The sequence below is a fragment of the Sciurus carolinensis genome, chromosome 11 (assembly GCF_902686445.1).
Source record: "Sciurus carolinensis chromosome 11, mSciCar1.2, whole genome shotgun sequence".
NCBI lineage: Eukaryota > Metazoa > Chordata > Mammalia > Rodentia > Sciuridae > Sciurus > Sciurus carolinensis.
Window position 1 is genome coordinate 118,501,122 of NC_062223.1, and position 16,562 is coordinate 118,517,683.

The 16,562-nt window shown below is 53.3% G+C and overlaps 1 protein-coding gene across 4 annotated transcripts; it reads right to left on the reverse strand.

Moving 5' to 3' along the window:
• Positions 1-648: 648 nt before the first annotated feature.
• Positions 649-9,772, reverse strand: Mcam (melanoma cell adhesion molecule). Of its 4 annotated transcripts, XM_047516684.1 has the most exons (18): positions 9,531-9,771; positions 9,183-9,250; positions 8,116-8,204; positions 7,275-7,399; positions 6,976-7,180; positions 6,817-6,887; positions 6,636-6,723; positions 4,594-4,773; positions 4,352-4,473; positions 4,104-4,266; positions 3,885-4,003; positions 3,675-3,816; positions 3,402-3,523; positions 3,153-3,294; positions 2,963-3,058; positions 2,628-2,775; positions 2,203-2,320; positions 649-1,721 (listed from the first exon to the last, which is right to left on the reverse strand). In XM_047516684.1, the coding sequence occupies exons 1-18, from the start codon at positions 9,693-9,695 to the stop codon at positions 1,692-1,694; spliced, it is 2,193 nt and encodes a 730-aa protein (XP_047372640.1). In that variant the 5' UTR covers positions 9,696-9,771; the 3' UTR covers positions 649-1,691. The 4 variants fall into 4 exon arrangements, with proteins under 4 accessions (XP_047372640.1, XP_047372642.1, XP_047372643.1 ...); XM_047516686.1 differs by lacking the exon at positions 2,203-2,320 and having other exon boundaries at positions 9,531-9,772; XM_047516687.1 differs by lacking the exon at positions 8,116-8,204 and having other exon boundaries at positions 9,531-9,548.
• Positions 9,773-16,562: the final 6,790 nt, after the last annotated feature.

Sequence of the window (16,562 nt, forward strand, 5' to 3'; positions counted from 1 at the left end):
ATATCAGTGTTAAGAAAACAAAACAGACACTTAGGTAAGATTTTCGTGGACTATTTTAAAATGTGTCATTAATATAAAAAATTATATTAGCAGTATTTAATCATCCTCACCTGTAAAGAACAAGAAAAAACAGAAGGTAAATATTCTTACAGAGAATAGCAGAGCTTTAAGATTCATTTTCATTTTAAGTCCATTTTGTTTTGCCAATGTATTAATGTTTAGAGGTCTGTTATACTAATGTTATTTATTAATTTTTTTTCATTTCCAGACACAGTTAACTAAAGAGCTTTTTCAAGCACCCATGTCTGTAAAAAAAAGTATTTTTAAATAAAGTTTCTTTTGTTGTAGCAGACTTGAGTTCTTGCTCATTTGGGAGGCATCACATGACCAGACACAGAGGTGAGTTCTGCTGCCTTGAGGGCAGCACCCAGTGTCAGACAGTGCCTGGCCAGCAGCCTGCCAGGCCCCACATGCTGCTGGGAGGCAGCGGGCTATCCTCTCTGTGGCAGAGCTGAAACCGTTTACTTAAGAAACAGAAGGAATCCTGGTCCCCACTGGTAGCTGCAAAGGGTTCTGTGTTCTTTTTGGTGCAGGTGGGAAAGCCTAGGTTCTTGTGATAACCATGATGAATAAAAAGCACTGCAAGACTTCTGGGACAGTTAAGCTTTATTTTTCTTACACACTTACACACACACACACACACACACACACACACACACACACACACAAAAGGAAACAATTTACAGATTTACAGACACCAAAACCACATGAGCGAGCACATGGACGTGCACGCATGCACACATGCGCAAACAAACACACACGCACGCGCACACACCCCAAAGCTCTATCCAGGCCCCTGGTTTTTCATCCCTAAGTACCATTCTCCCATTTGGGCCCTTGTAGGGTCTAGGCCCATTAGCTCAGTTTATAGAAATTTGGTGCTTGTAGAACTATAGCCTTAATCCCCATAAAGGACTGTTCACCTCATCTCTCTCGCCCCATCTCCCATCTCTCATTTTCACATGATCCCTTGAGAGGGCACTGGGAGCCATATAAATGTAGGAGCTCAGGCTCAATCATCCAGGTTCCTCCCTGAGAGGACACATCCTTGAAGAAATAATACCAGTTCCCGATTTGTGCCCGAAGATAAAATGTCACAAGAGACTCAGAAGAGGCAGGCAGGAAGTAGCAGCGACTCTGCCACTGCTCCTGGATACTGTGGGGTACTCTCCAGAGCAAACATAAGTGACATTCTGTGACAGTGAACAGGCACCTGGGTCTTGGTGCTTTCTCATGTCAGGGGTACAAAGCCAGCCTGGTGGCAGGTGGGGTGCAGAAAACCAGCTCAAAGAGGAGCTGGTAGAAGACAGGTGTTTATAGCCATCGCATGTTTATGGAGAAAACATGTTCTGCAAGAAACTCCAATCCACTTGTGGGAAACTAAGGCCTCTTCTGAACATTGCATAAATGGAGATAGAGGTGGACTGGTCCCTAAAAGGGGGCCTCCAGGGCCAATTGAGGTCCTTCTCGGGACAGCTCTGGTCAGCCCATTAGCCCTCTAGAATGAGTCTGCAAGTGCGCTGGAGCAAGGGTCTTCTCTGTAGTTCCTTTGGGGGCTTTGGTTGGGGAGAGGAGTGAGCAGGGAGGTGGAAACTGTCCAGGCAAGGAGAGAGCTGAATGTGATTCCATGGCTAATGCCTCAGATCGATGTATTTCTCTCCCTAAAAATGGGGAGAAGGGAGGGATACATGGAGATAGTTAGCAGGGTTCAAGGTGAGAACACTAAGAGGAGGGAGGGACTGAAGCGGAAGCTGATGAACTTGATGCAGCAGCATGAAGGGAAGAAGCAGGGGTGGGTGTGGGGGGCAAGGGAAGGACAGACAGCCTGATTCTGCCTCTGCACTGGGGAAATGGAGGCCACACTTCACGGCTCCTGGCTGGAGTCACAGGCTTTGTTCAGGAAAGGTGATGGTGATGGGACAGGGGCTTTGCCCTCAGTCTTTCTGCAGGGTCTCTCCACCACCTGCCTCACCCTGCCATCTCTAAGTAGTGTTTAGTAGGCAAGATGGGCCTGCTCCCTATCTCCAACCAAGAAGGATGAACGGCAGGAAGAGTTAGTGTTCGGGAACGAGCACCATTAGCCCCTGGCACCCCCAATCCCTGAAGACGTATCAGGCACTGGTCATAGGAACTGCCTCCTACCTGGTCTCCTGGAGCCCTCTTGTCACCGCTGCTGCCCTGTAGGAGGCCCATCTCTTCTGGGAGCTTATCTGACTTAACTTCAACTACAAATTCGCTCTTACGAGACGGGGGCAGCGTGCTGGGAGGAGGGAGGCGAGAGGTTGGCAACTTGGGGGCAAAAGAAGGGGCGGGCCTGTCAGGAAGGACTGGAAGGATGGTGGACTCTTTGGGGACTCTGGGGTCAGCTCAGAAAGGAAGCAGGCAATGAAAGAAAGTGTGGTGGGTGGAAGCTGATGGTGGACAGGAAAGCAGGGCATACCCAACCCAGGGTCCCACTCTTGCTCCTAAGGGGCAAGTGGGCCCTGGGGCAGACAGCATGTCCCTGAGGAGGAGGCAGGCAGGGCAGCAGGAGAGGGCAAGGGTAGCAGGGGCTCAGTTGTGCTTACATCTCTTGTTTGCCTGACCGCCCACACAGCAGCTTGCCCTTCTTGTAGAGGAAATAGAGGACAGCACCCAGCACAGCTAGGACCAGGATGCACACAATCACAGCCACGATGACCACACCCTTGCTTTCCTGCTCTGGCAGCTTTTTCTCTGTCACATAAAGCCACTCTTAGTCACTCCTGGCCCCAGGCTGTCACATTGCCATTGCTGCCCCCCAAGCCCAGAGCTGACAGAAGATGGGCTGCTACTCACCTGTCTGAACATTGCTCCCCACTGTGGGGACAGGGCAGAAAGGGTGCCCTGGCACAGCCCTGTTCTCTTGCCAGGCCTGGCTTACCTGTGGAGGTGCTGTTGGCCCTGGCATGAGGACTGACAGTAGAGGTGCTGAGGCCAGCGGTTTTGCTGGAGTCTGGTGTGAGGGTAGTTAAACTGACTGGGAGGCAGAGGGAGGGGGTTAGGAGAAGCTCACGTTAGTGCCCATGCCTGGGCATGCCCCTGCCATCCTCTGCAGGGATGTGGCCCCTCACCCAGTTCCAGGATGATGATGGTGCTGTTTCTGCCCAGGGAGTTGGAGGCTGTGCATTCTGCGCCCCTCTCCAACAGCTCTGGGGTCACAAGGACATTCAGAGTGCTCAGTACCCTGTGTGGATCCTGGTATTGTTCGCTTGCCTGTGAAGGAGGAGGCAGTTTAGTGGGTGGAGAGGATCTCCGGTCATAGCTGCAAAGCCTGGGCAGGGATTAATGAGCACAGAGGAAGAGGCCCCAGGTCTGCTTACAGTGCCGTTGACATTCCAGGAGATGGTGGGCCGAGGATGTCCTGATGCTTCACAAGACAGATTGAGCATTGTATTCTCTTTCACCCACACCTTCCTCTCCTTTGATGCCATCCATGGGGGACCTTGGGGAGGTAGGAAAGGGTGTGGCAGCAAACTCAGCAAGCCTGCCTCCCCCTCCCCACAAGAGCTCCAGAGCAGCAGTGGCCTTCTGGCATCAAAGAGCTCAACACCACCCGACTTGGAGTGATCTGGTCTCTGCCCAAAGGGCCTCACCAAAAATGGCCACGTTGACTAGCTGTGTTCGGTTCAGGCCGGGTACAGTGGGCACAGATGCCATGCAGCGATAGCCTCCTCCTATCTCCCGTTTCAGGTGTTCTAAATGAAGCACAGGCCCCTTTTCCAGCACCTGGCCTGTCTGGGGTGAGAGGTGTGTCAGAGGGTCCCAAGCTGTTGTGGCCCACAGCCCCAGATCCACGTGGGTACCTTTTCTCTCAGCCACTGGAACTCAAGGGCCTGGTTACTCTCTGCCTTGCAGGTCAGTGTAAGGCTACTGCCTTCTTGGCCCTCGGGATCTGCAGGACTCACTTGAACATCAGATACATCTGGGGGCACAGCAATAGTGTCAGCCTGGGCAGGGCAGGGCAGGGCCAGTTCCCTGTTGCCCCAGCTCAGTCCCCCTGTTCTGGTCCCCCAGACCCTCACAGTTCACCAGCAGCTCCTGGGGTTCACTCAACAGTGGTATCATGGCTTCTAAGTCCAGGCCCTGGCATTCGTAGAGCCCACTGTGCTGCTTCTGGGCAGGCTCCAGCACCAGGAGACCATTGTCAGTGGATCTCTCTTCCTCCATCTCCCTGGTGCTAGGATTCTGGGAGAGGAGGAAGCAGTGAGTGGAGCGCCACTGGTGCATCTCAGCTTGCACCTGGGTGGCACCCAGCATGGAGCCCTCGAACCTGCTTGTTGATGTTGAAGTGAGGTGGGGGATTGCCATCAGCCAAACATCTGATTTCCACACGGTCCCCTTCCTTCAGCATTCCCGTCGGCTCCACTTCCAACCACACTTTTTCTGCAGGGTCTGCATAGGCAAAGGGGGTTGTTCTCAGCCCAAGAGGTGGCCCTGGGCTGGAAGGGAAGGGGCTGGCAGGAATTTCCACCAGGCCCCCTCCAGTGAGCCAATGGACAGGTCAGTACTCACAGAAAACGGGGACAGTGACTTCCCTAGATTCCTTCATGTGGTTCCCACTGGGCAACCGGTAGCTGAGCTCACAGTAAAATTGGGCATCTTTGTCTTCCTTAACCAGTCGTACTTTCAGAACACTCTTCAAAGTGTACAAGCCACTTGACTCGACGATCTGCGAGGACTGAATGTGGATGCCTGGGCAGGGAGGAAGGGGAGCAAGGCCTGGCCTTAGCCCCACCCTATAGTTCCCACCATGATGGCAGCAGAGCATCTAAAGACCCCTGCCAGCTGGGCATGGTGGCACACACCTGTAATCCCAGCTACTCAGGAGGCTGAGACAGGAGGATCAGCAGTTTGAGGCCAGGCTCAGCAACTTAGTAAGACACCGTCTCAAAATAAATAAAAGGGGCGGGGTCAAATGCAACCCGGCAACCCCTCAACCCAGCACTTTTACTGTTCAGCATCTACCCTAGAAAAACATTTACGCAGCAGCACATGTACAAAGGTGTATGCCAGTGATGCTGCAGCAATATAAATGAGGCGACTGGGGGTGCAGCCAAGTGGTAGAGCATGCACGTAGCATACATAAAACGCCCTGCCTTTGTCCCCAGGGACAAAACCAAAATAAATTGTCCAAGGTGATAAGAAAAATGAGACGCACTAGACGCATCAAGCACCAACAGCAGAGTCTAAAACTGGGCAGCAGACACAACAGGTACCTCTATACAGACTGAACTACAAAGATTACACAAAAGAAACTGTAGCAATGCACACCACACTTCACCACCCAGGCCAGGGGTTGTCAACCTCACAATGCTTCAGGCTAGAGGTGGCCTTTGTGGTGGGGCATGTGTAGCAGCGTCCCTGGGCTCTACTCACTAGAAGCCAATAGCACCCCCTATACTTTTGATAAACCAAAAACACCACCAGACACTGCCAAATATCCCCTAGGTGGGATGCAAAAGTCAACCCTGGTCAGGGACCATTGATTTAAATAATAAAATGCCTGCATGCTTCTACAGATATATGTGTATATGAGTAAATACCCAGAAATAGACCTGAAAGATCTGACAGCAGAGGTTACTTCTGGTAGTAAGTTAGAGGGAACTTCTAACTTTTCTTTTTAATTAATGTTTGTGTTTGTTCTAATTAGTTGTACATGACGGTAGAACTCATTTATACATTTTGATAGATCATAAGTAAATGGAGTATAATTTCCCATTTTTCTGATTGTACATATTGTAGGATCACATCAGTCATGCAGTCATATATGTACATGAGGTAATAGTAACTCTATTCTTCCCTATCCCCGCCCCCATTGTCAATTTGCATCTGCATGTCAGAGAAAACATTTGGCCTTGGTTTGTTCAGTTTGGCTTATTTCGCTTAGCATGATATTCTCCAACTCCATCCATTTGCCAGCAAATGCCATAATTTCATTCTTCTTTAAAGCTGAATAATATTCCATCGTGTATATATATATGGTATATATATATAAAACATATTCTTTAACCAGTTATCTGTTGAAGGGTACCTAGGTTGGTTCCATAGTTTAGCCATTGAGAGGTGAGTTGCTTGGGACTGGGGCTATAGCTGTGGGAGAGCACTTGCCTACCACTAGCAGGTACAAGGCCCTAAGTTCAACCTCAGCATGGGGTGGGAGTAGGGGAAATTCCTATGAAAATATTTCCAAACATCACTTGTTTATTTATTTTTTTACTTTTCCAGTTCTGGAGATTGAAACCAGGGGCACTTTACCACTAAGCTATACTCCCAGCCCTTTTTACTTTTTTTTTTTTTTTGGGTGCTGGGGATCGAACCCAGGGCCTTATGCTTACAAGGCAAGCACTCTACCGACTGAGCTATCTCCCCAGCCCCTAATTTCTATTTTTGAGTCAGGGTCTTCCTAAGTTGCCCAAGCTGACCTCAAACCAGTGATCCTTCTGCCTCAGCCTCCTAAATCATCCTTTTTCTTTTTCTTTTTTTTTTAAAGTAAAAGCTAAAACAAAATGGGAGTTAGTCCCTGTGTGGTACCACAGGCAAGAAGGAATACTCACGATTCTTCTCCTCCATCAAGGGCAGACCATTCTTGTACCAGATGACTTGAGGAATGGGGTACCCATTCCTCCCCACACAGGTGGCGACCTAAGGAGGACAGGGTATGAGTCTCCCTGCCTGACACCCCACCTAGGCCCACCCTAGCTCCTGCTTGCCCTTGGTCATCCCAGCATATCTCACCTCCTCAGGCTCTTCACTGTTCACAGAGATGCCCAGGACATTGGCCTGGATGGTTGGCTCCTCTGGAGCTTCTACAAGGGGCGGGAAATCAGCAGGAGAATGGGAATCAACTTCCCATGATCCACACTGAGGAGAAGGCAGGAAGGGAGGGGCACTCACTGTAGACACGGAGCTGGATGCGGTGCTCCTGGGATCGAGGGCGCTTGCTCTGGCACAGGAAGATGCGTTCATCATGGGGGGCCACCTGAGTCAGAGCCAGAACCCCTGGGCCCTGGAGGCTGAGCCGGTGCTGGTACTCCCCAGGTTCACTCTGGCCCTGGCCCTGGCGCACTCGGAAGATGAGTGTGGGCTTCTCCTTGTAGACCTGAGAGAATGGCACAGAGAGGTAAGGGTCCCGGGTGTACATAGGCGGCAAAGCTTCCCACCATCCCACTGCCCTTGGGAACTCAGGAACTCACAGAAAACCAGTCCACATGGCTGAGGTTGCCCGGGAAGTGTGAGGGGCCACACCTCAGAAGGGCCGTGTTGCCCACTTCCACCTCCACCAGCTCTGGTGTGGGCTGCTCTGCCTCTCCAGGGACACCTGGAGTGAAGAAGGGGTGCACCCCAGCAGCTGTGTCAGCTCCAGCTGCTCTCTACCCCTTCACATGGCTCCCTGCAGCTGTTCTCCTGCCACTCAGGAGGGTCTGAAGAAGGCCCTGTCTATTCCTAACCCTCAACCTTACACCGCCTTGCCCCTCACCCGGAGTCAGCCCTCTCCTGCTACAGGGGGATCCTTAGAGCAGAGACTGAATATGGGGCACATCCCAGATGAGGATGGCACAGGGAAGAGGGGCAACACAGATAGGCTCTGGGCTAAAAGGAAGGTCCCTTTCCTCCCAGGTCCCCTCCCCTGCTCTCTGGGTGAGCTCAGAGAATGGGAATGCAAGGCATGTGCCAGGCTGGGGCACACAGGCCCCTTTGTGTCCCCATCCCCACGGAAGACGTCACTACTCTACCCTCTGACACTCCTCCCCAGTCTCCTCCCTAAACCCCCAAGAAGACCTAATGAGCCCATCTGGCCACACTCTCCAGTCTCATGCTCCCTAAGCAGTATGGCAATGAACATTCCACACACACTCAGGTGATCCCATCCTGGCAATCTGGTGAGTATGGAGGGTCAGAGTCCCCCAGGGGTCAGGGCAAGGGTCAGGAGTGGGCAGGAGTGACGTTAGTGGCATTAGTGGTGCCAGCGTGCTGTCAATCATGTGAGAAGGTTATATCACTTGACACCATCTGGCCAGACCCTGGGATGCCTGCCTTGAGCTGGCTCCCAGGCAGGGAGGGCAGGCGGAATGGTCTTCAACCCAGAGCAGAAGCCTCCAATTCTTGATTCTCTTTCCCCAGAGCTAGAAGAGCAGGGCAGGGTGCTGAGGGACCGACTGCAGTTATGGAGCCTAATTTAGCCCTTTCCCCAGAAATAAGGTCAGCCTAGGAGGCAGTAGACTGGAATACTCCAGGGACGGGGCTGGCACTGGGCATGAGGCCAACCAAGTGGGTAATGCCCAGTCCAATCCTTCCCAGGCGGATCGCGGCTGGGATCAGGATAAGGAGCCAAGAGTAACACGCGACACCGCTGCGGGCCATACAAGGGCAGCAAGGACCCCGGGAAGGCCCAGCTACTAGGCGGATCCAGAGAAAAGATCCCAGGTGCCTGGGCACTTTTCTTATCAGAATGTTGTCCCCAAACTAAATCTACTGAAGCTTCTACCCTAGAATTCCTCCATCCCTTGTCTCTACCATCTATGCCGGTCACCGAGGAGTCGCGAAGCGACCCACACCGCCCATAGCCCCTGCCAACGCCCAGCCCGGCGGGAGTCGCCGTTCCCTCCTCTTGCTCACCTCCAGCCTGGCGCGAGGCCCAGGCGGGAGGGGGAGGGGTCGGCGCACCCCTCCAGCTAGGAAAGCTGCCTTTTCCAGCAACAGGCGGGCGCCGTATTCAGGGGTTGGGGATGCGCGCTGGTTGCGCCTCCCGTCCCGGTTACAACTGCGGGTCCCCAGAGTGGGCACCTGCGGAAAAACTCTCTCCGAGAGCCTCCAAGAGGCTCGGCTCCACCCCTTCTCCCTTGCGGCAGCAGCCTCCACCCGGTCTCCCCAGTTCGGCTCCCGGATACTCTAGAATCCAGACTGCAAACTGGATGCAAAGAAGAGTTGCACGCGCGCAAGGCGCCCGGGAGCCCGGCAGCCTGGCACCCGGGCAGGGGGAGCGCCCACTGGGGATCAAATCTCCGGCGCCACCGCGCTTTCAGCTCTACTCTCCCAAACGCTCCCCTGAAGACCCTCGGCCCGGGCGCTGCGGGGTGCGGGCCCCCAGCCAACTCACTCACCCGTGGCGCGGCGACAGCAGCAGCAGGCGACGAGCAAGAAGGCGCAGATGAGTCCGGGTAGCTCCATGCTTCCCGGCCGGAGGGCAAGAGCCAAGTGAGGAGCTTGCGACTGCCGGGGCTGACGTCAGGGGGGCGGGGGAGGGGGCCCAAGCGCCCGCCCGCCCCGCCCCGCGCAGCCCCCGGCCCCCGCCCCCGTGCGCAGCAGCCCTAGGGGGCGGGCCCCGGCGCGCCGGCCGCGAAACTGCGCTCCAGAGCGCGGCCGGAGGTAGGCCGTAGCCCGCCTGCCAGACCCCAGCTTGAGAAGACCACGGGGGCAGTGACAGGTGTCTTGGGATCGGACAGACTGACCGAGGAAGCAGTGAGGAGAAGCTGGTCCGGATGCCCAGAATGGACCAGGTCGCAACAGCGGTGTTCCCCCCACGCCGTGTAGACCCTACCGGTGTAGCACTGGGGGACCTCCTGGCCGAGGAATAGCGGATCAGGTCCTTCGCGTCCCCGCTGGGGGCCTCCCATTCAGGCTCCTCTGCTCCTCCTCAGAGAAATTGGGCCAGCTTTGGACACCTCCCAGAATGATTGCTCCACTGCGCGGCTGCTGCCGGCCTGGCACTGCCCCCAGCCTGGCAGTCCTGGCAGCTTTGGGGGAAGAACCGTTCGCCAGGTTCCACAGACCCAGAGGTACCTGCAGGGGGGAGTGGAGAATGTGCCTTCTGGTCTGTCCCTTCAAACCCAAACTTCTGCAAATCCGTGTGTGACTAGAGAAGGGGACTGAACTCGGTGGCCAGAGGTGTTCATGCTTGTCCAACCCCAGGCCGTGAGAATTTTATTCCTGCCTCTTTTCTCATTAAACTGGACCTGGGACTCAGTTTCCTCCCACCTGAATAAGGGAAAGAGAGGGAAGAGTTAAAGGATGCAGGATCCAGCCCAGCACGGGTGATGGGTGACTGTAATCCCAACCACTAAGGAAGCTGAGGCAGGAGGATAACACGTTTGAGATCGGCCTGGGCAATTTAGCGGGGCCCTGTCTTAAAACAAAAAATAAAAAGGGCTGGGGATCCAACCCTGTGGTACAGCACCCCTGGATCCAATCCCCAGTACTACTGCAATTAAAAAAAAAAAAAGATGCAGAGTCCAGCTTGACCCCTAGAAACCTCTTGCTTTTCCCCATGGTTGAAAGGACCCCTGCAGCAGTGCTTTACTGACCCCCCAAATCCCCCCCACCCCACTGACTGTGGTTCAGCACCTGGAGGAGGGGCACAAGGAGGAGGAATCAGATCTGGTTGCAGGCAGCCCTGCCTGAGCTGGGTCAATCACACAGCAAGGTGTGGGGAGCCCTACAGCTACCCTTCTCCCCAAACCACAACTTCTCCCTGGGTCTACTGGCCTCTTGAACTAAGACTCCAGCACTCTGGCCTCCAGTAAGGATCCATATATATTGGGACTTCTTTACCAGGGAGGGTCAAATAGGGACCTAGATCTGGGGGTGAAGGTCTGTCTCCCACCAGGCAGTCTTTCTGCTGGCTGGGGGAGGAGCAGGGTGAGGCAGCAAACACTGCCGCTGGAGATGGCCAGGTGACTTGAGAGAATGCTCTGGGTGGCGTTTTGATGACGCAGAGATGACTGGCAAACCACATCAGCCTTGTCTTTCAGAGCCTTGCTGACCCCTCCTCCCTGTCCATTAGTCTCCAGCCAGAGGCCATACCAAGCCAGCCAGGCCAGGGGCCTGGAGCATAGGCAGGAAAGAGCAAGAGGAGGACCCTGGCTCCCCTGACCCCCAGACTAAATGTATGGACTCTGGCCTAGGGCCCAGAGCAGAAAGGAACAGATGAACATTTTTGTCTGCAGGGCAGGAGTGGGAATGACTGAAGGTTGCTGTTTGCCCTGGCAGGCCAGGAGCTGGGCATGGACTGGCTTCCCTGCCCCCTCCCCTTCACTTAACACCATTAACTAATCATTCTCCTCTCTGGCAGCCTGAAAACACAGCCAGCTAACCACCAAGGACAGTCAGTTCTGAATTCTTCTTCCGCCCTTAGGAGACAGAAGGGGGGGTGTTGGAGTGGGGGTTGGAGGAGTCATCTCTGCAGTGAAAGAGAAATGAGATTAGAGCCCAGGGTGACACCCCTCCCCTGCATGGCCCCAGCCAACAAACACATGTCCTAGGAAAAGTCCACTAAGGAATGGGTGGGAGAGGTCAAGGGATAGACAATATAAGGATGGTTCCACAAGAGGGTCACTTTGGGATTCCAGACCACAGAGGGGTCAGGACCTTGGAGAGGATTCAGAGGGGAATGGAAACAGGAAGGACAGGAGCAAAGTCAAGAGTGCAGGGCAGGTGGACAGCATCACTCCCAGCTCCTCTAAGGCAGAGGATACAGCTTTGGCAGCAGCAGAACTTCCAGCAAGTGAGGACTGAGACCCAGCACACAGGGAGATGGAGGAGAAGGCAGAAAGGGGCAGAGATGGGCTTTCCAGCCAGCAGAGACTCATGTACTCAAAGAAAAGCCTTGCCCAGGAGTAGGTCAAGGGTAGAAGAATAGGTCCCCCTGGCAGGGGGTGTGTGTTGAGGGTGAGAGTCATAATTCTTTGCCTCACTTCTCTCCAGGAAGTGGGGTTAGGACTGCTGCTTTTCTCCACCCCCATGGTAGACTGAGGCTCCTGAGATGAGGGGACCCTCCTGTGCAGAATGCCTTTGTGTGTCTTTCTAGTATAGTCTGATAACAAAAGGTGGAGAAACTCAAGCTGGGTGACCAGGGTGACCTCCTGGGCAAGTGGGACTTTGCATTCATTGTAAGAAGTGGGCAAGAGTAGAGTTGGAGGCAAAGAGTCAAAGTCACTCCACCACCACCTTAAAGTCACTCCACCACCACCTTGCCAGGGTGGGATTGGCCCCAGGCGTTCTCTCCCACCTAACTCTTGCATAGTGGTGCGGTGGTTTCCCACCCACCATCTGGTCCAGGGGCCTTTACCAGAAGGATATGACAAGGGCGGGTTGGACTGAGGAAGGAAGCTGATAAAGACGTGTTTGCAGCTTCCATAAGAAGGAGATGGGGGTGGAAGGGGTGGTTAGCAATCTTGGCAACAATGGAGGTTGGGGAACCCCCTAGCCTGGCCTGGGTCTTGGAGGGGATGCAGGAGACTTTCCGGGGGGAGGGGTCTGATTGAGACGAGATTGTGCTGAGAGAGTGAAAAACAGGGTGGGGGGGCAGTAGCGGGTGGGGGGGCATTAGCGGCTGAGGACATCATTGGGCCAGGAAACCGGATACTGGGGGGCTGGGTGGAAAATGTGGGGGAAGAGATTGAATAGGGGGAAGCAGCCCCGCTCCCTCCGGACGCAGTCTCACTCATGTCCTTCGCACCTGACTCAGGGCAGGGGGAAGGAGGTGCAGTCTGGATGGAGATGCACCCCAGCAGCACCACTGGAGAGGGTGGCTTTCTGGGGGGATGGGAGGGGTTATTTTTAAACTTGGAAAAACCGTGAGTTCATCTCCACCCTGGAGGCGGCAAAGGCCCCATTGTGTAGGGGTCCAGAGAAGGAGGCGAGAGCGGGGGAGTGGCACAAAGGCGAGGATTATGTAGGAGCAGGCAAGGGGAGCACGGGGTGGGGGAGGGGCATCGTCGTCACAGCTGGCCTACTGAACTCTGGGGTCGGGCCGGGCTGGGACTTGGGCTTAGACCAGTGGGGAGGCGAATTCCACCCTCACGAAGCCCCCGTTGGGAAGTTGGGGGTCTCTGACATCCGGTGGTTCATCCTGGGGAGGGGGCTGACGGTGGGATTCCCACTGCCTGGCTTTCCCAGGGACTGCAGGGTCTGTTCCCAGGCTCCCAGCATTCCGGGGACTCCCCTGGGAGCTACTGGCCTCTCCTCTCAGCCCCTTCACTGCCCGGGGCGTGGCGGGGGGGTAGGAAAAAGAGGATGTGGATGCAACATCTTCCTGGGGACTAGGAACCCTTAAGCCATACGGAGGGGCAGTAGTGGGTGGGTCGGGTATATCGAGGCGGTCACAGCCCTGCCATCCTAGCTCCCTGCGCTGTGAACCCTTAGACCAAGGCTGGGCCCCTTGTCACCTCTGACGTTAGGGCCTTCTCCGTAGGCCAGGCCACCTGCTCGACCTCAGCCCCCAACACCCAGGACCTCCTCCGGGGGATCCAGCCCAGGCCGGAGGGCGCCGGCACTAGGTTTCTCAGAGCGCCCCAGGAACCCTGCTCTGGAGGTCCTGCCCGGCGGCGGCCTGGGGGCGGGGCATCCGGCCGCGCACCAACCCAAACATTACCATAAATGCTCACGCCGCCGCCTCTGGCCGCGCGGGGCCTGGCGCGGGGGGTGGGGACCCCGGGGCCCTCCTGGAGCCCTTCATCCGGTCTTCTGGACCATCCCGGTGCGGCCAGCAGCGGTGATTCAGTCTGTCCTGTCACCCCTTGTGCAAACTAGGGTGGGCGCGGGAGAGGCCAGGGAGAGAACTAAGGCTGCACCGGGAATCTCCGACTGCCATCCGGATGGGCAGTGGGCTGTGATCCCAGGTCAGACTCTCCGAGCAGATTTTAGCATCCGCGCAGGGTTAAGGGTTAAGGGCAACTCAGTCGCCTTCTGGCTCTGCGGGACCCACTCCCGTCGGGGGTGATTGCGTGGGACTCAGTTCTCTAACCTCTGAACCCTAGATCCCCTTTAACTTCCTTGTCCCCGGCCTGGACTTGAAGAGTGAGGGATGGCGGGGGCGGGCCAGGATGCTGGGAGTTTACACCTCACCCCCTCTGGGAAGCTCACATCCGCTGCTCCCCAAAATACCACCACCCAGGGAGAGGAATGTCCCCAGAGGGCTGTTTAAGTTTGACTTTGAGTTGTCTCTGAGAAAAGGCCAGCTGATCTACAGTTGGGGAGGTTGTGGGAAACCTGGGAGTGCCATATTCTGAGTCCCTGGTCCTTTCCTCTCTAAAGAACACTTGTGCATTTCTTTTGACCTTGGCTTTGAGTAAACCAGGAGATGCCCTGGAGAATGGATCTGGAATCCCCTCTGTAGCTGCCCAGGCTCTGGACTGCTCTCTCCCTGGACCTGGCACCCCAATGGCTGGGGCCCCCTAGGGAATATGAAAAGTGGAGAGGACACAGGATGTGGAGGCAAACTAGGTCAGACAGTGGCTGTACTCTGCTAGCACCTTCCCTTCACATACCTGTCACACTGGAAACTGCTCCATCAAACACGAAAGAACTGGTGGTTTTGAGATAACTTTGCTACCAACTTAATGTAAGTAACCTCACTCTGACTGTTCAGAGGGGACACAGCAGTGCTATGAAAAAGGAAAGAAACTATGCATATCTCAGGGTTTGTCTCATCTTTGCATCATGCTTTACAGCTTAGACCTTGCACTTAGGGTCATTTTCATGACCAGTGCTTTATCTTTTTTTTTTTTTTTTTTTTTTGTTGTTGATCGACCTTTACTTTATTGATTTATTTGTATGTGGTGCTAAGTATTGGACCCAGTGCCTCACACATGCTAGGCAAGCGCTCAGCCACTGAGCCGCAACCCCAGCCCTCACCAGTGCTTTATCTTGATATTTATAACAAAAAAAATGAGGAAATGGGAAGCACAAAGAGTTACGCAACCTAGCTGGTTGTGATGGTGCACACCTGTAATCCCAGCGGCTCAGGAGGTTGAGGCAAGAGGATTGCAAATTCCAGGTCAGCCTCAGCAATTTAGCAATGCCCTAAGCAACTTAATGAGACCCTGACTCAATAAAAAATAAAAGGGGGTTGGGGGTGTAGCTCAGTGGTTAAGTGCACCTGGGTTCATTCCCCCCCAGTACCAAAAAAATAAAAAATAAAAATAAAAAAAAATAAAAATTACTTGACCTAAACCTACATGGACAGTGAGTGATGGAATTACATTTTAAAAGTCATAGTTGAGCTGGGGTGTAGCTACAAAGCTCTGGGTTCAATCCTAGCACTTAAAAAGTCATAAAATGCACATAACAGAGAGTTTACAATTTTAAGCATTTTTAAGTGTACAATTCAGTAGTATTAAGTGCATTCACAGTGTTATCCAACCATCTCCACTATCTAGTTCCAGAATTTTTTTTTTTTTTGGTGCTGGGTGTGGTGGAACCCAGGACCTTGAGCACACTAAGCATGTACTCTACCACTGAGTGACACCCCAGCCCCAGAACTTTTTCATCACCCCAAGGAACTGAAATTCGAAGGAAGATTTATCTAATCCGAAACCTGTGCACTATGTCTGTAATTTTCATAGCTTAAGGAAGAGCTGGATACTGTGGTGTAAACAGGAAGTGCAACAAGGATTCAGAAAAGGGAGTGTTAATGTAGACTTTGGGCTCCACTGACTAGGAAAATCTTTCTGGAAATGTGGAGGTTTCAATGAAAGGTCAGGTTCAGAGAGGGAAAGAGTAAGGACTTGTCATTCTGGGCAGGGAAAATGGTACAAGTAAAGAAAGAGGGATGGGAACAAAGAAAGGGACACTTTCAGTGATGACTGCAGAATTTCTGTACAGGTGGAGTTTCAGAGAGGCATCAGCCTTCAGAAGATGAGGGTTGGCAGGAGGCTCAGTGACTTGTCTTGAAATGAAGCCCTCTACTTTCATTTCCATCATGTTTATTTGGAGGCCCCACCAAAATCTACGCACCTTACTCAGGGAAGAGTGACAAACTAGAAATTCAACAGGACATGTCACCAGCAAGAATCCACAAATTACTGATAGCTTGTAGTCCTATCACCTGTTTATAGATGTTGCTTGCTTGTGAGGTTTAAAGACTGATGCCTGTTATGCATGGTGATTGAGGCAGGAGTTTCTCAAGTTCAAAGCCAGCCTCAGCAAAGTAGTGAGACCCTCTCTCAAAATAATAAATAGAAAGGACTTGGGGATGTAGCTCAGTGGTAAAGTGCCGCAGGTTCAACCCCCAGTACCAAAAAAAAAAAAAAAAAAAAAAAAAAAAGAAGAAGAAGAAGAAGAAGACTGATTCCTCTGGTTCTTGTAACCATATGCTTCCAATTGTCATCCACATGACCACCGAGTTTTCACTTTCTGAAAGGACCTCTAGGTGGGCTCCATACGGTTCTGGCATTGGGATGACACCCTGCATGACCTTGGACTCATTACAATGATAAAAAACATGCCCAGTGGTGCCATGACAGATCCTTCTGTGCCCAAATTTAGGGTAGAAGAGAGGTGGCATGCTGATTTCTGGAAACCTCTCTTGCAAAAAGCCCTAATGATACTAATGACAGCATTCATAACACACGCCCCATCGCCCGGCCCTAGTACACACCCAAACCCCAGCCCTGTGCAGGGAGAATGTGCTTTTAGGGCATGAACTCCTTTTCTCCATTCATTCATTGGCCATTGAATAAAATGTCCTGCCTGCTCCCGGGACT